General features: G+C 41.7%; 1 protein-coding gene across 2 annotated transcripts in view; it reads left to right on the forward strand.

Annotated features, from left to right (window-relative positions):
• Positions 1 to 23,360, forward strand: part of LOC306979667 (low-density lipoprotein receptor-related protein 1-like) — a 166,915-nt gene that overhangs the window by 75,887 nt on the left and 67,668 nt on the right. For both annotated transcript variants that reach the window (XM_079578739.1, XM_079578740.1), the window contains exons 9-23: positions 1,600 to 1,789; positions 3,287 to 3,430; positions 4,969 to 5,205; positions 6,106 to 6,286; positions 7,540 to 7,762; positions 9,847 to 10,036; positions 10,375 to 10,500; positions 12,426 to 12,566; positions 13,774 to 13,899; positions 14,594 to 14,710; positions 14,808 to 14,888; positions 18,436 to 18,603; positions 19,833 to 20,012; positions 20,114 to 20,311; positions 20,555 to 20,800. In XM_079578739.1, the coding sequence (XP_079434865.1) occupies positions 1,600 to 1,789; positions 3,287 to 3,430; positions 4,969 to 5,205; positions 6,106 to 6,286; positions 7,540 to 7,762; positions 9,847 to 10,036; positions 10,375 to 10,500; positions 12,426 to 12,566; positions 13,774 to 13,899; positions 14,594 to 14,710; positions 14,808 to 14,888; positions 18,436 to 18,603; positions 19,833 to 20,012; positions 20,114 to 20,311; positions 20,555 to 20,800 (2,548 nt within the window). The remainder of the gene's footprint in view (positions 1 to 1,599; positions 1,790 to 3,286; positions 3,431 to 4,968; positions 5,206 to 6,105; positions 6,287 to 7,539; positions 7,763 to 9,846; positions 10,037 to 10,374; positions 10,501 to 12,425; positions 12,567 to 13,773; positions 13,900 to 14,593; positions 14,711 to 14,807; positions 14,889 to 18,435; positions 18,604 to 19,832; positions 20,013 to 20,113; positions 20,312 to 20,554; positions 20,801 to 23,360) is intronic.

Below are 23,360 nucleotides of genomic sequence, written 5' to 3' on the forward strand. Positions count from 1 at the left end.
GGTTTTCTGTGTTCACTTTTTGTGGTAATTATAAGTGTGAAGGATAAGGTGATGGTGGGGAGTAAAGGTTGAACATTACAGTCACTGAGCCCCTTCCCCTGTGTTGTGACCTCGTGGTCCAGGTGTGAGTGGAAGCGCTGCCTGATGACAGCTTCGCTCTTCACACTCCATCCGTCCTTTACTCGCGATACCTCAAATCTTCTACTCAAAGGCTGGGACTCTCCACTGACCTGGAGAGGGCAATCCACCTTTTTTTCCGGTTGAGAACCATGGAATTGGATTTGGAGCTGCCCCGGTACAGGTAGAAGGTGCTGGCCCGATGAAAGTATCATGACAGTGCTCTTCACACAGCGGAGAGGATAACCCGTCTAGCCTCCAAACCCGAGCCCTGGCTGCTGCTCAAAATTCTGTCCGCAAAGACTGAGCAAGACCTAAACTTGAGGACGCCTGGGGTACCCAAGAATAGTGAAAACAATTTTAATATTAAAAAAGTGAAACTGATTTGTAGATTATTTTCAAAGGAAAGTTGATTGTTATAATGCTGCGTGAAAAGTTTTGAGACTGAGAGTGTTACTACTACTAATAAAGTTGATCAGAATCCATCGTGGAAGGGGCCATTTGGAATATAAATGAAAGACTCTATGGGTGAGGGGGACTGTAAAAGTGAAACTGCGAGCGCATGGAAATCAGCTGATAGGTTTGTCTGTTTCTCTTTTGTAATTTTAGTGAATTCATGAGAAACAGAGAGGGAATATCTTATGAACGAATATCTGTTGAAAACATTCTTTTAGATATGGCTAATGATAATACTGTATTGCCTATACATTATTTAAAATGGTAAAGATGAAAGATAACATAGGCTGAATGTTTGATAGGTTTTCAAATGAAACAACTTTGAATAGATATAGAAATGTAAATTTAATATCTTGCTTCTTTGTTGTGAACATTTAGACAGTACCAAAACATTCTTTGTATTTTCTCCCTTCATTCATCCCTGTGAGTAACTGTAAAATCGCAGTATTCTTGCGTTACATCCCTACAACCAAAAGCATTTTTCTGCTCCATCGTTGTTTAAATAAACCGTAGCTCAAGAATGTTTGGGTCTGTAGAGCGTAAATAGTCCGATACTCATGATAATCATCTAGGGCCATACGACTCTAGTGAAGACAGCTGCTTAGGTTTATAGCTCCCTTTATGTCTCCAGTATAATCTTCTTATGTTCCTCTCGTGTGAAATTGTGCATTATTTCCCGGTGAGTTACGAGCTCAGAGAAAACACCTTTCCTTTTTCATTACACCACCTAATTAATAGCATCTAATACCGTCTGCGCGGTGTGAGGCTGCAGACCCATCCCTTAAACCTGTCCAAGAGGCACTCACCACCGTCCACAGACCCAAGACAAATGGGTTTCATTTAGAAGTAGCCGGGGGGTCACACAGAGAAGCGAATGAACGAGTGTAAGCGGCTTTTTTATTGATGGACTTTGGGTTTAGAAAAAGAAAGTTGATCAGATGTAAATAGGTAAAGTGTGTTTAGTTTAGCAAAGCTTCGTTATTGCCTTTATTGGACCAGTTCTCTCTTGACTCTCCCCTCCCTCAGATCGAGCACTTGTACGGCCTGACGGTGTTCGAGAACTACCTCTACGCCACCAACTCGGACAACGCCAACATGCAGCCGAAGACCAGCGTGATCCGCGTGAACCGCTTCAACAGCACGGACTACCAGATGGTGACCCGAGTGGACAAGGGAGGAGCGCTGCACGTGTACCACCAGAGAAGGCAGCCCCCGGGTAAATGCTAAGCCAACACGGCACGAGATCCCTTCATGGGTCCCATCGTGGGGAAATACAGTAAACTGGTGTGGTGCGGTTTACTTTAAAGTGAAAAAAAGACCAAAGTCACCCTTTACGATGCCTATATGACACTTTCAACCAAACTGACAAAGCAGTGATATACATGCACGTATGTTACAAAACTTTGAGCTTTTCGTTTCACTCTCGCAACAATGTCTCCACTTTTGCAGCTCCTACAGACTCCAAGCTTTCCAGTGTTGTGCTTAAAGTGACAGTCTGTGAGTTTGCAAAGTGAGGAGAGATTGAAATTAGAACGTAAACAATCAAGTCCTACCCCTTCCCCTCCTGACTGGACCAGAAAGCCACCCCTAGTTTGCAAAATGAGGAGAGTGAGAACAAACATAAGGAAACGATTAAGCTCCTCCCCTTCCTCCTGATTGGACCGGGTCACAGGAAAGCTCGTTTCATTGGTCAAAGTGATGGCACTGAGGATAGATACAGACGGCATCTCGTCATAGAAGGGGGCGTGGCCTCGCCGAGGGGGAAAATAGAATCTTCTGGGAAACACAATTTGTCACTCTTTTTAGACACTTTCTGGAGGAATATGAACTTATTTATCACACATGAATAAAGTCAAGTGTAAATCGGGCCCATATGGATATTTTCTCACAGCAGATTGTTTTGTAGAAGTGAAAAAACGGCAGTTCTAGCTAGCGCTAGCTAGTCGTTAGCATTAGCCCGATGCTAACATGTAGCATTATGTTAGCATTCTCCGTTATTCATGTATTTATGGGCTGTGGAGCCACTTTGCTCCTCTCCATGTCTTTGTTTCTTTACTTAGTAGAAAACTATATTCATAATTCAGTGTTTGTTAAAGTAGTTTTTGAGTAATTAGAGAAAGTTTACATTTTTTCAAAATTGTTTTCCCCTTTAACTGTTTTCAAACATGACCATATATGTGCAATTCCAGAGATGCCGTCTGTATCTATTCTGGTTAGTGTCTGAGATCAGCAAAGGGAGGGACTTTGTAAAATTATAATTATTGAATATGACATACCTTATGTCAAATTTCAGCACACAGTTGTACACACATCTATTCAATTTGTATCTATCACTTTAAGAATATTATGATTATGATGATTTAATGTCTAGTTCCTTGCCTGATTTGTTGAATTTTGAACACCCCAAAACAAGGCAAAAGTTTACAGATTTTTCACTCATAACAAGCTTATAACAAAAAGCTGATGTGCAAAATCCCCTCTGGAAAATATAATCAATGTATTTTGATTTTGTCGCTGAAAATATGTAGATTTTCTTATTTTATATTGCAAAGGTTTTTTCCTCCATCCCGACCACATTCCACAAAGATGGAAAAATAATTGAGATAAACTGATCCTGTGACTTCACCTCCATAAACAGACGGTGTTGTGTCCCTGAAGTGATGAGGCTGACTTTGAGATAACTTTGTCTCTCTCTCTCTCTTTCTCGCTCCAGTGCGCAGCCATGCCTGTGAGCTGGACCAGTTCAGCAAACCTGGAGGCTGCTCTGACATCTGTCTCCTTGGCAACGGGCACAAAACCAGGACCTGCCGCTGTCGATCTGGGTTCAGCCTCGGCAGCGACGGAAAGTCCTGCAAAAGTGAGTGTTATCTAGTGCTTTGCTACAGTTGTATAACGTATATGCGTAGACAGTGGTGAAGTAAAGATGGTAAAAGTACTTTCAAATGCTTTATTTTAAAATAAGACTACATTTTGGTGCAGATTTGTATATTTTCTTCTCCTTTACATATTTGAACTAGAATATAAATGCTTGAAATTTTGTTGAAACTCTTTTTCCACTCATTAGAAAACACCAGCAGTGTCAATCTCTCTCTTATTCTGCTTTGGATCTGGTTTAGACCAGTTCTGAAAACAAAAGCACATAAATAAAATAATGCACATTCATTTAAAGGTGCATTATGCAACTTTTTACGTGAAAAAAAAGTTGATATTTGTGCGCATTTGATCTTGTGGTGACCCAGCGGCTGTATGAGTGGTCAGCACCTTTCCTTTCGATCATGGTGGTCTCTTGGATGCTCCAGGATCAATAGTTTTGATGTAATACAGTAGTTGTACATATATTGTTGTACATACATTATACAGTAGTAGTTGGAGCATTATAGAGACAACCATGATCCACCAGCCGCTGGGTCACTACAAGGTCAAATAAGAACAAAAAAAGTTGCATAATGCACCTTTAAACTCTTTCAATAATCTTGAAAGATGTTGGAACGTTGGAAAAAAAGCTGCAAAAACGTCAAAAATGCGTCATAAATGGGACAAAAACAAAATAAAAAACACAATACAAAAGCAAAAAAACAACAACTAATAAGTGGCAACAAAAAAGCCACAAGAAAGTGACAAAATCGTTACGGAAAAGCGTTAAAATGTGTCAAAAATAAACAGTTTACCTTTCAAATGAGGCGTTACACTGGCCTATACTGTGTATGCTCTCCAGTCGAGAAGCTTTTAGATTTGGGTAATGCCGAACCGGAGAATAAGCGCTCCATTAAGAAGAGGCTTTAATAAACTTTATACTTTTACTTGAGGGAGACAATACATCCCGTTATAATAAACCAATAGAGATTTCAAAATGTAAAATACAGAAGTTGTTTGGACGGAAATGTAATAATGTTATCGATTCCTGTGGCAAAAACAACCTTGTCCTTAAAGTTCAATCACTGACTTTCGACCTCGATTTCTATTCAGAGTCTGAGAGTGAAAACAAGCTGGATTGTGCTGTGTGTGTTTTCTCCGAGCTCCTTGTAAAAAAAGTGGTCGGCGCGGTCGTCTGTATCGACCCGAAACAAGGACGGCCAAGGTTGGAGTTGAGGCGCTCAGAACTGAAGTAGCCGCATTATCCCTAAGGACTTTAATATTCTGTCAGATAATAACAGAGTTGTTTTGACGGTCTGAAATCGCTCTTGGAAAATAACACGGCTGAATAAACTTGAGGCGTCAAAGATCATTTTCTGCAGCATCACCGAAATGACATAATCAATCCATCACTTCATTTTCCCGTTGGTTCTTGCTCGATGTTTGTCTCAGTGAGCCTAAAATACCTTTCGTATAACACTATAGGCTCATTCCATGCTAAATAAACCTTGTTAATATGCTATTCCCCCCGTGTTTTTGCAGAACCAGAGCACGAGTTGTTCCTGGTGTACGGGAAAGGTCGCCCGGGGGTCATCAGGGGCATGGACATGAACGCCAAAGTGCCGGACGAGTACATGATCCCCATCGAGAACCTGATGAACCCGCGCGCGCTGGACTTTCACGCCGAGAGCGAGTTCATCTACTTCGCCGACGCCACCAGCTACATCATCGGGCGGCAGAAGATCGACGGCACGGAGAGGGACACCATCTTGAAGGAAGGTCAGCAGACAAATTCGACTATTATTGAAATGATTGCAATCGCCATAACAAGGCAATGTGCAGTGATCAGGTTTGAATTGCTAATATTATTAGTTTTTATGGACTGTTGATTTAATTGATTGATATCATTTAATTTGCCCTATTTTGGCATAGTCCTGGCAAAGAAATGCATGAAAAAGCAATGAGAAAGTGCTATGAGCCATCTTGAGACTCTCTTAAACCCCCGGAGTAACAATGGACTCAGACCTGACCTTTAACAGCCTAAGTCAATAACATCAGCTGCTTTTTATACCCGAAATCAAAGGAAGAGTGGCTAAACTGGACTTACAGAGACTAATCCATGTGTTTGTCTCTGCTGCTCCAGTCCACACCATAGTAGTCCAGTGCTCAGGTCTCTGCACTGGCTTCCTGTCGCTCACAGAATGGACCTTAACCCTTTTTTAAAAATCATACTATTGATTAGAAGTAGTTCTAGTGTGAGTTTTTAAAGTAGAAAAAAATAAATGTTTTCAATGGACAAGGTTGCAATTGTATGTGGAAAGTTCCACATGCTTTTTTAATTGTTTTTGTTTTTTTAAACCACATAACAATGGACTTTTGTGCATACTGACTGAAAAAGGGTTAAAAATGATATATTAAAAAATATATAAAAAGTATTTGGGATGTATGTGCCAAGAATAAGTGGTTCTGAGTCTGAGTTTTTAAAGAAGAAAAAAGTGAATCAAAGAAATAAAGAAACATAAAAGTACTGTTTTGTTTATTTACAAAAATAAACAGGCCTTACCCTCTGGTTTAGCCTCAGTTTGCCCTTTCGATAAAAAACAAAAGTCACCACCGGTTTATTAAAGTGATACTTTACATTGACTGAATGCTGTCTGACTCGGCCTGTTTGTACCATAGGGATTCACACAGTGGAGGGCATCGCCGTGGACTGGATGGCCGGTAACTTGTACTGGACTGACGACGGGCCGAAGAAGACTATCAGCGTGGCCAGACTGGAGAAGGCCTCGCAGACAAGGAAAACTCTGATCGAGGGGAAAATGACTCACCCCAGAGCCATCGTGGTGGACCCGCTGCATGGGTGAGAGACAGATGTAGGGAAGAGAAAAGAGGGAGGGAGAGAGGAAAGAGAAAATTCATTATAATTGGACTTTTAGAGACCAAATTCAGCACACATAACCAGAAAATATGCACAATACAATGCAGTATTCCCTATTCATTTTCTTACTGTATTCAATACAGCTTCTTAAAGCAGAACTAAGTTACTTTACCTTACCAGCCAGGTGATTCTGACCATCAGCCTGGCTCCACATCATGGAGATGGGTCCCCGGGCGCGGCACTGCCGTCGACCACTGCTCCTTACGGGTTGCCCCAGCGGCATCGAAGGATGGGTTAAATGCAGAGAACAAATTTCCCTACGGGGACAATAAAGTTAACAAACAAACAAAACTTTATTTATCTTAATGAATTATTTTCAAACAAATCACGGCACAGTGAAGTACAAATCCTCCAAAACTCTTACGCATATTTACTTTATTACTGACCATCTGTGAAAATATACAGAATGAAAATGAAAATAAATAATTATGGAACATAAAATACACGAAACACAAAACCACTTTGCTACCTAAAGATTTGCTGAATGTCTCCTCATTCTTCACCTTGTCTGGTGCCGAGAATTAAAGGAAAGAGTCCTATATGTCATCAAGCATTTTCGCCCGTTTTAATGTCTTTTGATGTAACCTCCTGGCTACTTTCTTGCTTTTCATCCGAGCTTGTTGCCAGTCGGGGTGTGAGCTTGATGTGTGTCCAAACACTTCACTTGAAGAGAAAGGCGCTCGGCTTCACTAATGTCTGCAATCACTCAGCCTCACTCCGACAACAGCAGGCAACAGCAGAGAGGCAAACAAACCCAGGGAGATGTGAAACACTAAATGCCATAGTTCATAAGAGACGGAGCTTTGTCTTTCCTTTGTGAAATGCTGTACATTCAGCAGCGTGGCTCGACTCGGGAAGTGTGTGAAACTGAAATGACAACGCGACTGACACCTAGGGAAGTCTTGATTCTGGTCCTGGGTCGAGTTTCCTTTTAAGTAATGCATTTTTCTGGGTTTATCGCACATTTTCCGATGGCTTAGAACTTGATTCATCTAGGCGTAATACAAGTTGCTGTAGTATACTTGAGTAAATGTATTCAAGTACTACCTCTCCAGTGTAGTCAATAAAACACCGCCTGTAATGGTAAAACATTTGAGAGACAAATCATTATGCTATGGTTGTACTTTCAACGCCAAAACCGCTGCACTAACCCCGCCTCCTCTCTCTTTCTGCAGGTGGATGTATTGGACCGACTGGGAGGAGGACCCGAAGGCGAGCAAACGCGGTAAAATCGAGCGCGCCTGGATGGACGGCACCAATCGGCACGTGTTCCTCACCAGTAAAACCGTGCTGTGGCCGAACGGACTCAGCCTGGACATCCCCAAAGGAATCCTGTACTGGGTGGATGCCTATTACGACCGCATCGAGATGGTGTACCTCAACACTTCAGAGAGAAAGGTTAGCTAGTGAAAGATTGTGTGCATTTTTGTAGTTTTAAAGCAATACTGCGTAACATCTCACTCAAATAATAAGACACAAAAAGCACGCTGGAATTTCTTCACAGGTATTATTGTGGGTGAAATGCCTGAAATGCATACAACTTTTTTCTGGGAGCTGGCTGGTGTCCCCCTTTGCTGGGAGCGGGACATCACCAGCTCGTCTCCATGAAGATATTGCTGATTTGCTTCAACTACAGTATTTTGATTTTCATATGCAATAATACATACAAAGGCCATCTCTGGGTACAGCCACAAATGGTCACGTTGGAAACTGCCTGAATGAAAACAAAGGGGGAAAAGAACCTCTCTTTCAAATAAACAATACAGAGACATGGAGAGGTGCAAAGTGGTTCAACAGCTAATAAATACTTAAAGGAATAGGCCACCGTTTTTACATACTGAGATATGTTCTTACCTTAGCTTTGACGAGTTCTTTAGGACCTGTCTGATCTTCACCCGTGCCTTCAGTCACGTAAACACAGCACAGACGGCGTTAGCATTTAGCCTCTCCCTCTCTCCTCTATAGCTCCAAAACAGGTCAAGATAGAAGCTACCAAGCTCTTCCACGTTTTCCCTATTTAAATATGGTTACGTGAAGTGTTCCACTACAAAGTATAATTACACAAAATTAAACAATGTGGATTTTCTACGCGGATAAAAGGGGGGACTATATTGTAAGGCGTAATAATACCAGGAGAAGTTCGAAATCCGCGCAGTAATCTTCACTTTACTGCGCAGTAATCTTCACTTTACTGTGCGGATGCCAAACTACTCCTGGTATTATTACGCCTTACAATATAGTTCCCCTTTTATCCGCTTAGAAAATCCACATTGTTTAATTTTGTGTAATTATACTTTGTAGTGGAACACTTCACGTAACCATATTTAAATAGGGAAAACGTGGAAGAGCTTGGTAGCTTCTATCTTGACCTGTTTTGGAGCTATAGTGGAGAGAGGGAGAGGCTAAATGCTAACGCCGTCTGCGCTGTGTTTACGTGACTGAAGGCACGGGTGAAGATCAGACAGGTCCTAAAGAACTCGTCAAAGCTAAGGTAAGAACATATCTCAGTATGTAAAAACGGTGGCCTATTCCTTTAAATAATTGAGAATGCTAACCATAACGTTAGCTTCATGCTACATACTAACTGCTAGCTTCGAGATTTTTCACTTCTCCTCTAATGCAAGAAAGACACAATACATCCGCAAGGACCTGATTTTGACTTTATTTGTGTGTGTAAATTTGCTTATTGTCGGGCAAAAAATGGTGGTTCCCAAAACAAGCTTTTTTCCCCCTCGGCTTGGCCACGTCCCCTCGTATGACGCATGGCCGTTTGTATCTGTAGCACTTTTGTTTAGCTGATCACTGGAAACATGGTTGATAATGATATCGTCGGCATGTTTGTTTCGGAGCTACGTCATACAATAGCTCATACAAACATAGTCAATTCGCCACAAACTTAAGTTCAGATGTCCTGAAAAAACCTTTGCGTCATGTAATGTTCTCTGGTGCCTGTGCTCGGAGCGGCAAGTGAAAAAGGAATGAGTCTGAGGCGCACAGAGGGAAGAGGCGCCTGAGCTGAAGTGCGCCCCGCGGCTGCAAGACAACAAAATATCTCTTATCCGCAAATCTACTCACTATGGGAATGTCTCAGAGCTCTAATTTAAAGCCACACTGTTAAACACCGTAAAAACAAGTAAGGGTAATTCTGTCCAAACTATCAAAATAGTTTAATTCTCTTTTTTTTTGCAGTCAACAGTTGAATAGTTTTCTAAATACGAGGTGCCACTGGAATGACAGGGATTATTTTGACTGGGTTTAACAAGCAGTGGCTCAGCTAATTAGAAATCTCACTGGGTGGTTTTTCCGCAGCACAATCCAAAGACTTGTTTTTGGCCATGGTTATTAGTATTTTGTAATAGCAGTGAGTTGTTAAAGCCAGGGTCTTCTCCGCATAAGTCACTGAAGTATCCCTCTCTCAGGTATTGTATAAGCACTAAATAGTAACTAATAAATATTTCAAACCTTCCTCTTTCTTCTTGAAGACGGTGTATGAGGGACAGGAGCTGAACCACGCCTTTGGCCTGTGCCACTATAAGCAGTTCCTGTTTTGGAACGAGTACCGCAGCGGCAGCATCTTCAAACTGGATACCACCACGGGCATGGCCACCCTGCTGCGCAACGAGAGGCCGCCCATCTTTGAGATACGCATGTACGACGCCCAGCAACAGCAAGGTACTCCGCGGTTACTGCAGACGACTGTAGCGCACGCACACAAATGGGTCTTTCTGAAGTGTGTGAGGATATACTGTACTAGTTTACGGTTTGGCGTTTTCTTTGCACAATAAACTCCTTCGGGACAAAAAGTGATTTACAAATATCAACGTGGCTTGATGTAAATCTGACTGAAATGGATTAAAACCAGGCTTAGATAACAAAAGAAAGGAGAAGATACAGCTTTGGCCAATGTAGTTTTACATAGTTGCACTGGACCATTGACCGTCTATGTTACTGCTAAATGTCTTCCCACACACCTGCATGTGACTCATACTGTGCCGTACATCTGTCCATAGGGTCGAATGCGTGTCGGGTGAACAACGGCGGCTGCAGCAGTCTGTGTCTGGTCACGCCTGAGGGGAGGAGCTGTGCCTGCGCTGAGGACCAGGTCCTGGACCCCACAGACAACACCAGCTGCAGAGGTACTGCTTTGTCAATGGAGTATATGTGTCTTTTACTTTCGACTTGGTGCGTCTCCAACAAGAGATTATAGCACAACTTTCCCACATTTCTTTTTAAAACAAGTATAATTGGGGGGAAAAAGAAAATGTGTAGGGTGCAGTGGATTACCTCTGGTCGCAAAATAAAAATAAATTTAGTCCTATATGATAGTATAATAGTTTTGTCTTATTGCATTGGTAGTTTATCTCATAAGTATTTGAAACTTTTCCCAGATTTCAAATATTTATGATACATCTTTTATTTTTTTGTCATTTCAGAGGGAAAAAACACATAAGTTCATGTTCTCTTTTCACTTCCCCATTAATACAATGTGACACAGATAGACAACTTTCACTTTTTGTTTAAATTCCAATGAAATATTTAGCAATGTATAAGCATTTTGTGAACCCATAAATCAGGGATGTCGAGCTCATTTGAAGCGGGGGCCAAAGTTGTTAACAGTGATGTTGGTCGTGTTGTAGTTAGTGTTGGCCAAAACAGACTAACCCTTTTTTGATTGAGTTTTATAGCTTGAGATAATATGCCTTTTTTAACTTCTTACCCCCCAAATATTTTTTTCTCCAGCTCAGTTTTACACAAATCTACCATCTTCTTGACCTAGAAAAAAATCATTGTAGCTTTTTTTCACATCTTTGTAGTGTTTTCACCTCTTTTATGTTGCTTTTTTGTCATTTTTTAAAATCGTTTTTTGTTGAGTCTTTTAAATAATTTTTTTGTTGCATTTTTTAATTAATCAATCAATCAAAGTTTATTTGTATAGCACTTTTTTGACATGATTTTTCTATAAGTTTTTGTCCCTTTTTTGTTGCGTTGTCATCCTATCCTATCCAGCTATTTTGACACTTTCTCAAGAAGTTTTTAGATTTGCCAAACGCCAAGCTGGAGAAAATGTGGTCGTTTCAGGTGGGGGTGAAGAGGTTAAATAAAATGCACATTACCTATCCACATTTTTAAGCTTTCAGTACTGTGCTAAGTTTGAAATAACAACTGGGGAGCAGGGCTGTTATCATGTGTGCCGCTTCTGGCCCGCGGGCCGTCAGTTTGACATAAGGCAATAGGCAAGCTGCTCCTCATGACTCCAGGTTTAAACTAATAGTATACTGTTACATAGTTCTTCACTGCCAATCCACTGCTGGAGGAAGTAGAGCAAAGTAAGCCCACTCTCTCATTGGCAGCAGCAGTAAATGTCACACCCAGGACGTGCCTCAGTTTTACCATCGCCGACATGTGTTCACGGGCTCCTCCTTTAGAGAGAATCCACTGTAAACGTCTGTCCGTGACCTTCAACCGTGCCCTCTGTTGTTTACACTCAGACAAAAGGACCACCGGTAAAGATCTCCCAGCAGGCACCACTCCAGTAAAACAAAACAAAATTCAACAGGAACGTGCCACTGCAACGCCTCGCAAGAGAGTGGCAGCCCCGCGCCCTGCTGCTCGGGGCCACGCTGTTGGCTCTTCGCTCAGGACTAAGTGTTTCTGACACCGCAGTTATTTTCTACGGCCGCTCTGAGCTCCATTACACTCTGTTGTTGTTAATTCTCGGTCCGTCGGCGAAGATGAGTCAGGACCTGTGACTATTACTTTCTTGGAACAGGCTTTGAATCCATTCTGTCACGTCTTCTCTGCCAGACCTGCCTCGTTTTGGGCCAAGCAAGAAGCGAGAAGTTTGTTTTTTGAGTAATTTGTCGGCAATATGTAGCAACAACATACATAGGAACATATAAATAAGATGGTATTTTATGTTAAAGACAAAGGCAATACCTTAGTCTCCACCATTCCACTGCCTTTTCGTATTTTTGTATAGATTCTCTATCTTTCCCATGTTCTGGATTGAAATACTGTATTGTTGATATGAATATTTTGTGGATGCTTTTGTCTCCCACAGCGAACCCGTCGTACATCCCCCCTCCGCAGTGTCAGCCCGGGGAGTTCGCCTGTAAGAACAACCGCTGCATCCAGGAGCGCTGGAAGTGCGACGGAGACAATGACTGCTTGGACAACAGCGACGAGGCGCCCGAGCTCTGCCGTGAGTATCATCGCAAGCAACAACACTTCAATTTCTTAAAGATTCACTTAAAGCAGTGCTACGTAACTCATGCCCCTAGAGGCCATAAGTGCCACTGCAGGTGTCGTAGCATGTTGAGGTTTTTTACTCATTAAGTGTCCGTGAGAGTAAATACTACGCTGACAGAAAAGACAAAGGGAGAGAGGGATATTGTACATCCAATTACACAATGGAGATATTTTTTTTTTCACTCAAACTTGGCTGTAAATGCTGTTTAAGTGGTGCTAGCCCGCAGTTAGCGTTGCCCGTTAGCCTGTTAGCTTTTTCTTCGTGATTCCATTAGTGTATATTGCGCCTCCGGGTCGGATCAGGGAAAGCAAGTGTGGTTTTCTGGCCAGAGACACCAGGGGGAGATGAAAGACCCCCCAATTACCCCATTAACACTTGTATTACCCTCATAAGGACTACGAAAAGGATTTATTAGGTAAACAAGTTCTTCTTTAAAGTTCATTCAGTCATCACAGAAATCATTTAAGTCCGACCACAGCAAAGTTCTGTGGATTATTGCTGTTAACATTGCAAGCTGGATTGTCATGAGATTTGTGTGTTGTGTGCGTACTGTACATATACTAGAGTAGTTTGTTAGCTATTTAAGTTTATTCTTGGTGTAATTTTATCTCAATCTTTGTTGGACGTTGTTTAAAGTAACAGTATTTTTTCTTGAGTATTTGTTTACTCTGTCTCCTGTGAGTAAATCTGTAACCCTAAATTCTCAACGTTTATCATTTTTACAGTGTTTCATGACAGTAACTGGATTTTTGTGTTATGTTATGTTATGTTTCTCTACCTCATTGAATCAGCATTAAAGCATAAATTAGACTCAAAAGACACTTAAAAGTTACTCCATTGTAGCATTTCAGAGTGTTTTATTTCAGCAACTATTGGGGTCACTACCCTTAGCATCTTCTTGAGTAAATACATTTTTAATACATTACAGTCTGTGTGTCTTGCGCAGAAAAGATGTGCGATACTTTTCTTATTGTATCCAAATTCATATCTGCATTATTAAAGTCAACTGGACAAAGTTAGAGTACAAGTGTTGCTAGCTGCCGTGTGGGGTAATGTTACAAAGGCACTAATTTAGAAACTACTCTTTGGTAATGATTACCTTTTTGTCCTTGACTGAACGTCCCCCGTCTCTCTCTGTCCCCCCCTCGGCTCTCCGCAGACCAGCACACCTGCCCCACGGACAGGTTCAAGTGTCAGAACAACCGCTGCATCCCTCTGCGCTGGCTCTGCGACGGAGACAATGACTGTGGCAACGACGAGGACGAGTCCAACACCACCTGCTCAGGTACAGCACTGTTTGGGACATACATTATGACACACTTTCATCGAGATAGTCTGGTCATATTAAAAAAAATCTGCTAATGGAAAAAAAAAACATCCTTATTCCAGCACTGGTAAGCAGAGATGTATTAGTCCATTTTCTTTTGTGTGTTTGTGTGTTTTTTCTTAATTTAGAGCCACAATGTGTAACATTTCACCCAATGAATAGAATAAAATACAACACAAGTATTTATTTTACTACAGATATTTTTATTGTTGAAAAATCCCTAAAAAATGAACAAATAAGCAACCTCCCCTCTGACTGTAGCCGGGACGTCTCCAGCTCGTCTCCATGGAGATGTTGCCTAACTGCAGCCAATATATTTAAATAGGTCAGGTCCCTATCCTGGCAACCGTATAATCCGAAATGTTACACAGTGTGTGTTTTTTTACTTACCGACTCCAGTCAAGAGAAAATATACATACTTATTTTAAAGAAAATGTGACTTATTTCCAGCATAAGCCCTAAATGTAGCGGCACGATGCTTATGTGGTTAGCACAGTCACCTCACGACAATCCATTAAGTTAAACTGAACTCTCTCCCTTCCCGCCCTATCTCTGTTTGTACAGTCACAACACTGTGGTCCACCCCAGCCCTTGAGATAAATACAATTCTAATCTCTCTGTGAATTGGCCTAACATGATCTTTTATTTCCAGCTCGTACCTGTCCTCCAAACCAGTATTCATGCGCCAGCGGCCGCTGTATCCCCATCTCCTGGACCTGTGACCTGGACGACGACTGCGGAGACCGCTCTGATGAACCCGCGTCATGTGGTTGGTCTTTTGTTTGGTTTGAGATTTGATCCAGAATCCACAAGGGCATATGCATAGGAAAGCCTTTTATTCTTTTGCTAATCCTTGTCACTTTCAGCGTACCCCACGTGCTTCCCCCTGACCCAGTTCACGTGTAACAACGGCCGCTGCATCAACATCAACTGGAGGTGTGATAATGGTGAGTTCGGAGTGTGTTTTCTTTGTTTTCCTTCTTCTGTGTGCCTGAGAACTCTGGTCTAAGCCCCGTCCCCTCCTTTCTCCTCCGTCACGCCGCGAAGGTTGCCATCTGTGAAAAGGCTCTAGGCCAGATGATTGTGATGACGCAAAGCACTCAGACGGAGGGCGCTGGGCAAAGACTTTGAACAGCGGCTTTTGCAGACGTAGGAAGACGGGGAATGTTTGATGGAAAATTTTGAAGGCCGTCCGTCATTTTGACAGATTGAAAGTGAAGCTGTAATCAAGTATAAACGTACGAGGCGAAGAGCGCAAAGTTATAACTGAGAAATATAAATAGTATGCTAATAAGCTCCTATTTGAATTTTCCACATCGGCTCCGTCGTCATCCTTTTACACTTTCACGCATAACTTTTGACACATTTCTGGAATATTCATGTTCATTGATTCCATTCAGAAATTACATTACAATAGCTCACGATGGATTTTTTTGACTCTGTCAGTCCCATAATAAAACCACTGGCCTTGCCTTCGCTTTGTTTTGGCTCTACTGGATAATTTTAGACAACACAACACTGTCAACGAATGCAAAAATAAATCCTCATAAGCAAATATATTAAGCACTGGCTCTGAGGCACTCGAACCCTGCAATACAGATTGTCCTTCTGCAACAGTCCTACAAATATGGAGTCACAGGCCTGTAGCAGATGTGTCCTCAGCCTTGGTACACAGTGTGTGACAAGGATGTTGTTTAGTTGCCAAGGTGAGTATTTACATTATGCAAACAGCTCTCTTTTCTCAATGCCAGTGTCAAAGTTAAAAGGTGAGGCCAGGGGTCTGCCTTCAACATCAGAAGAGCCTCTTCAGCCTGTTCAAAACCCAATGGAAGTTGTTCCTGTGTAGTTTATACACAATGCAATAACGTTTGTACTTTGGAGGCACATCATTTATTAAGACCCTTATGTTGGGGTTAGAGTTTGGGTCTTTTTACATTATGTACCTCCAAACTATAAATACACATTATTTCATAGTGTAAGTAACTCATAGGTACAAGTTACAACACATTGTTACATAGCACATTACATTGTTCTAGATTTGGTAGGTACAATGTATCAGGGGTAGTGTAAAATAAAGTGTTACCATGAGTTTAGCTTCAGCCCAAGTAATTATTGATTAAGTTAACAGACAATATATAAAATGTCAACTGGACAGGTTTTTACGTTTTGGTGATTTGGTGATTTGGTGATCATCAGTTGGAAAACTCAGACTGGTATCCTGCTCGGTGCATGTTATATCCAGTTTCAAGTTAATCAGCAATACTAGTAAGTAAATTCTTCATCCAGGTTAGGGAATATTAAGTCAATATACAATGTAATCTGAACAGGTTCTTCTTGGATAATTGCATTGAAGTTTTAAATTATGTGAAATATTTTGTAATTGTGAATGAATCAAAATGAATAGTTCAATAATGTATCTCATATCTGGGGACACAAGTTGGTAGAAAAACAAATCTAATATATTCCATCTTTAAAGCTTATTCATTATGAGAAGTAGAATAGCAAAGCGCCCTTCAAACTAAGCGTTACATCACGTCTGCAGCAACAAGTTTCACTAGAAGACACAAAGTAAACTCCGCTTTATACTTTCCAAGCCTTGACAGTTGGCACTCTTTGCTTCACATTCATCAGTTTTCTGTGTTTGTTTGTTGTTCATGTCTTCCTTGTCGTACATTTGTGTGTCCCGTGTCATACCTCTGTCCCACTCTTGTCCTGTTGTGTCCATTGGTGTTTTTCAGAAAAGGATTGTGCTGATGGCTCTGATGAGTTGCATTGTCCAAACGTTACACCCGGTTAGTGCATAGATCCACATGCACCACTGCAGCCGCCATGCTGGCTTTTACTAATGCAAGCCCTTATCGTTAGCCTTGCTCTTGAGGCTCCTGGTTATTCCAATTCAAATTAAATAAGGAGCAAGTAGACAAAACCACCCACAGCAGTTGATGATGTCTTCTTTCTTATTCTATAGATCTATATAAACCAAGTGGCTCTTTGCTTGTCTGTCCTTGCAGATAGCCCCGAGCTTTAGCCCCGGCTCAGTGCAGCCAGAGAGATGCATTATACAGGCCTGCTGCTGATGAATGTCCATATAAATGAGAACATAAAGGGATTAATTGCTGGAGATATTGCGGCTGCCGGCTATGCAGACAGTGTAGATCGGCCTAATAATGTTGAGGTTAATAGTTGTAGCTGTAAAGTGGGCATTACTTTTCATTAGTCGTAAGTGCGAAGTGCTTCTGAGGCTGCTGCCAAACAGCTCCATGTATCAGCGCTGGGCGGTACATACTCGCGGTGCATGGAGGATCTATGCAGTTTCTGTCATTTTTCAAACCTCTTCTCTCTACTCCTGCATTTTTTTTTACTCATGTTTTACTGTTGTTGTTTTTTTCCCAATGTTTTATTAGTGTGTGTTTTTTCTGCCATCAGGGAAGACATTTACTTGCACTTGATTATCCTGGACTTGCTAGAACAGCTCTCTTAAAAATATGTTTTGTTAGTTTTGATAGTTCTGGACGTTTGACATGACATCATTATGTACAATGCAAAAGTCAATACCAAGCATTTGAGCTTCAGACTTTCAGACGTCGCTCTAAAGAAAACACATGTAAGAATTTGGATTAAAATATTAAATCACAGATGGGCAACGCCATGGAAACAGAAGTAAAATAACTGTCTACATAATTTCTCAATGTTTTGGAACAGTCAGGAATGTGGAGGGTTCCGATTGAATGAATGAAGCATGGAGTAGCAACATAATGCTAACTTCCTAGGGCCAAGACTGTGTCCTGTTATTATTTACACCTCTAGGGAGTTAGCCTTGTCTTGTTGAAATGAATGGAATAAATACTTTAACAGCAGCATCTTTGAAAAAAATCACTGACAACATGTAGACACAGGATGTAGATGTTTGAGCCCTGAAGCTAAAAGCTAGCATTAGCGTTAACGTTGGTGCTAACAAATGGTAAAGTAGCGTCATCATCTGAACAAATGAAATTGTTTTATGAAATAACACTTGGCTTGGCATTTATTAAAGTTTTCTTCTATTGTTTTAGTGTCATTTTATTCAATTTTTTTACATTATACTGTATTGTGGACAGGAAGTTGGCGAGCCTAAACTGGCTAACAAGTTAGCAAAAAACATTCTGTGTACAGAGCCTACCACGGAAAGTCTTTCTATGTATTTAATTTTTTGTTGACCAAACCAGTAGACCATGATTAACCACAAAAAGATACATGACATAAGTGAGAAGAAACATAAGTAAAATTGTCTCTAAATTACATCTATTGTATTTGAATGCTAAATTATAGATTTTTTGATTCAAGTATCCCTTAAACATCATCTAAAATCTATATTACTGTAAACTAAGATTTGCCTTCGGCCAATTACCCCCCCAAATAGAGAGAACATATTTATAAAGAAATCCACCCGGGATTCTCAGGTGCATGTAAACCCTCCCGCTGAGTGGTGCAGGTTTGACCGTCTCTCTCTGGCAGATAATGACTGTGGCGACAACAGCGACGAGGCGGGCTGCAGTCACTCCTGCTCCAGCGCGCAGTTCAAGTGCAACAGTGGCCGTTGTATCCCGGACTACTGGACCTGCGACGGGGACAACGACTGCGGGGACTACAGCGACGAGACGCACGCCAACTGCACCAACCAGAGTCAGTACTTCGCTGTCAACTTTATATGTTTACTTTGAAAAAAAACTGGTCACAAGACTGTGTGTTTAACCACCTACTAATCACCTTTTGGATGTTCATTTAGAGCATACACTATACAAAAGTATTCGCTCCCCTCCCTTGACACATGTGACACATATGAACTTAAGGCCAGACACAGCAGGTAAAATCAGTGGTCAAGTTGAGTTAGTTTTCTGACTTGACTTCCTAGTTTTAATGTCAGAGTAAAACATAGACTAAAACACCCTTTAAGATGCCTATTTTATGACATTTTGTTGAATACACTCATTCACACTAAAGACGGGAGGAATATACAGGTGCATGTGCAGACGTTACAATATTATCAAACTGAGGTTTTCTTTACACTCTTGCAACAACATCTCCACTTTAGTAGCACCTACAGACTCCAAACATTCCAGACGTGTACTTGATATTTCAAAGTTGTTGTTTTCTGAGAGATGTTTTAACATCTAATTCCTAGCCTGATTTATTAAACTTTGAGCCACAAAATAAACTGGATTTTTTACAGACAAGTAGGACTGATGGGTGTGAGGGCAGGACTCCAAGCTGTCTGCACGGACTTTGCTTCATGTCATGTTTGATATAAAGGGGCTAGACGGTTTCCACAAAGTTGGGTGTATAGAATTGTGCAACATCTCTGTCTGCTGAAGCATCCAGATTTCCTTTCACCGGAACTAAAGGATCGAGTCCAGCCCCTGAAAAACAACCTGACATCATCGTCACTCCGCCACCAAACTTTACACCTAGAGTCCCGTGGCGTGGTGTTTCTGCACCATCAGTACCTAACACTGTGCACTGTGCTTGGATGCAGCTGCTCGGCCATGGACAATCAATTCCATGAAAACTGTAGCTGCACACTGTTCTTGAGCTAATCTGAGGTCCAGATGAATTTAGGAGGTCTGTAGCGGCTGACTGCAATAAGTTGATGACCTCGGACACTATGCTTTTGGAATTGTAGTGTTTGTTTTTGATAAGAGAACCACATTATGGTGTGTTTTTTTTAAGTGTGAACACAAGCGAGAAATGCAAAATAAGGTGCTGTGAACAATCCCATAGACACATCAGTAATGAGCATATGGTACTCTGCGTATTCAGTAGTTAGTTTGATGTTAGTTGACTTCTGCTTTACTTTATTTTGTAGGACATTTAGGCGAAGTCTTTGTCATGTGCTGTTATTTTCCCAAATGCAGCTCGTCCTCCCGGGGGCTGCCACACTGATGAGTTCCAGTGCCGGATGGACGGGCTGTGTATCCCCTCCAGGTGGCGCTGTGACGGAGACACCGACTGCATGGACCTGAGCGATGAGAAAAACTGCGAGGGAGTGACTCACATGTGCGACCCGGCGGTGAAGTTCGGCTGCAAGGACTCCGGTGAGGGGCAGTCTTTTTTTGTCCCCTAAACTGCAGCAAACGCTCCCTTGTAAAGTAGTGCGTCGTGTGCTTGTAAGTGAACTTTTCTCATCTCCCCGCAGCCCGTTGCATCAGCAAGGCGTGGGTGTGCGACGGGGACAGCGACTGCGAGGATAACTCAGACGAGGAGGACTGCGAGGCGCTGGTGTGTAAACTGTCCCACCACGTCTGCGCCAACGACTCCACCATCTGCCTGCCCCAGGACAAGCTGTGCGACGGCAAAGACGACTGCCCCGACGGATCTGACGAGAAGCTCTGCGGTAAATGAGAAATCAGCCTCAATGTTAAAGAGGCGAAGTCAGCAACAGATACTTTTTTCATGGCACATTGAGGAAGGGTGGATAGGTCGACAAAGCATGTGACTCGATGACTACTAATACTTCACAAAGTGGGAAATAATTGCGATGTTGTGTTATAGTGTTGATGATTTTTTTGTTGTTGTTTTCCTTTGTTGTTCGACAGCTGTGCACATCATGAAGCTCTAATCACGTTGGTGTTTTCAGACCTGTGCTCCTTGGACAACGGCGGCTGCAGTAACAACTGCACGATTGCCCCGGGCGAGGGAGTGATCTGCTCCTGTCCTCTGGGGATGGAGCTGGGAGCCGATAACAAGACCTGCCAGATCCAGAGCTTCTGCGCTAAACACCTGAAGTGCAGCCAGCGCTGTGAGCAGGACAAGCTCACGGTCAAGTGCTCGTGCTACGAGGGCTGGGAGCTGGAGGCCGACAAGGAGAACTGCAAGAGCACAGGTGGGAGAGGGGAGATACTGTCAATGGAAGTTGTTCACGCAGGGAAAATGATAAAGCCATGTTAATAGAGAAAAAACAAAGAAGATAATAAAAGATAATAAGATAGAGAGGATAAAAATCCGTCCAAAGTATACAGTAAATAAAAAAATATGCATGTGCTAAACAGCAGCTGCAATGAATATCTGGGTCGTAACAACTTAAAAGAGGAGGTATTATGCATTTTGCAGGTAGTAGGTAATAATGTCAAACACATCTTTATCTCTATCTCACACTCTGGGCCTGATTTACTAGCGTTTGCATGTGCGTACTAAAATGGAACAAACAGCAAATGCAGTAGAGATGTGCGTGTCTAATAAACGCTTAAAAAGCCGCTGCGCATGGGGCCTAATGAATATGCAAAACGGGGCGATATTGCAATGAAAGGCCTGAGCTTGGTAAGAGATCACGAGGTGAGGAAAGTCATTTCTGGAAACGTAGGACCTCACGAGGAGCTTTCCCTGAGTTGCCGCTGAAATTACTCAAAGGTGTGCTCGCGTATTGAAACACAACTTTCAATACGCTATGCTATGTTTCTGATGAGAATTGTAATGTAATAAAAATGTAATAAATTTAATAAAAAGCTCTAATAAGTCGATTTTGACAAATTAAGTTAAAGCAGTACTAAGTAACTCTTCCCCCTAGAGGCCATAAGCGCAACTGCAGGTGTAGTGGCAAGTTACGATTTTTTAATTTATTAATTGTCTTGGAGAGTAAATACTACGCTGACAGGAAAGGCGAAGGGAGAGAGGGTTACTGTACATCCAATTACACAATAGAAATATTTTTTTTCACTCAAACTTGGCTGTAAATACTGTTTAAAGTGACGTTAGCCCGCAGTTAGCTTTGCCCGTTAGCATGTTAGCTTCTTCTTCGTGATTACATTAGTGTGTATTGCTTTCTCCGCACCGGGGGCAGTCAAGTTGCAAACATGGTTTTCTGGCCAGAGACACCAGGGGGAGATGAAAGACCCTCCAATCATCCCATAAACACTTGTATTACCCCCACAGGGACTACGGAAAGGATTTATTAAGGTAAATAAGTTACTTAGTACTGCTTTAAAGAAGGTTTACTTTGCACATCTCTTTGTTTAAAACAGGTGCGTAAGAGAAGGCATAGAGGCCAGACGTAGAACAGGAAAAATCTCTCGCACACTGTATACTTGCAACACCAGTGTTCCTTTATTAATGCTACGTTTCGGCCAGTGGGCTTCGTCAGGCAGAAATTTTACAAATTAAGTCAAAAAGCAACGCTTCTTCAAAGGCTGGCATCGTGGGTGGGTACACATGACTTTGCACAAGTGTTCAATGAAAATTGAAAATCCAGCTTGTTTCATTGATTGGACTTTTTTTTTCTTTTTCTTTTTTTTTTAAACCTGGATGTTTTATGTCTTTGAATTTGGCAGCTTGAACATTTTTGAACACTTGTGTCATCATGTCTATGAAAAAGAACAAAATATATTATTGGGACAATGGTTGTAGTCCATGGCATTAGCTCAGAGTTATATCATGATATAGAATAATGTTATGTAGTTTTACTTTCTTTTTCTCTTTTTACTCTCTTTTTACTTTGCATTTTACTTTCTGTTTTTTGTTTGAAGAAAGGCCCTATTCACTTCTTAGAGGATTAAACAACTGAAATAACAGTGTGATTAAGATACAGCCGATATTGTTACTCACTGTAATGAAATGTGTCAGTGCAACAGCTATTTGAAACCATACAATATCTACCAAGAGAGGAGTGGTGTGTTTCCATTAGGCCTTGACTTGAGGACAATAAGACAACACAAAAACAAACCCGGATCAGAGAATAGGTTTCTCTCCGCCGCCGTTCTTTCATCAGTGCAGATAGGCAGAAGTGTCTCTGAATTATTCATACAAAAGGAAGCACCCATTTAGCTAGCTTTTGTTCAAGCCACACAAGGAGGAAATGTTTTTGAATCAAAATTTCAATTTCTATGCAAACATCCACTTGTTCTCTTCTAACTTCTTTTTTATTATTCGCCATTTGCACTAACTTCCTCCAGGACACATGTATTTCAAGATTAGTTCCACAGCGTTTTTTTTAAGAGGCCTCCGGCTCAAACTCGATAATTGAGAACCACTGCATCACAGTATTACTGATGTCTCTCTCTCTCTCTCAACATAGCTCAATAAGTATTAAAAAGAGCTGATTACTGATGTTGCTGCCTGTGAGCTGCAGATAACTCCGTCTTATTTACCCTGCCTTTAATTAACCAGGATTACAGACTTTTAACGGGGCTTCCAATTAAGCCTCACGTGTCGCGATGAAACATGGACGTCACGTTTAGAGACAGAGAGAGAGAGAGAGAGAGAGAGAGAGAGAGAGAGAGAGAGAGAGAGAGAGAGAGAGAGAGAGAGAGAGAGAGAGAGAGAGAGAGAGAGAGAGAGAGAGAGAGAGAGAGAGAGAGAGAGAGAGAGAGAGAGAGAGAGAGAGAGAGAGAGAGAGAGAGAGAGAGCGCCAGCCACACAACAGGCACAAAAAGACCAAGCAAAACCACTGA

Source organism: Gobius niger (genome assembly GCF_951799975.1).
Source record: "Gobius niger genome assembly, chromosome: 20".
Taxonomy (NCBI): domain Eukaryota; kingdom Metazoa; phylum Chordata; class Actinopteri; order Gobiiformes; family Gobiidae; genus Gobius; species Gobius niger.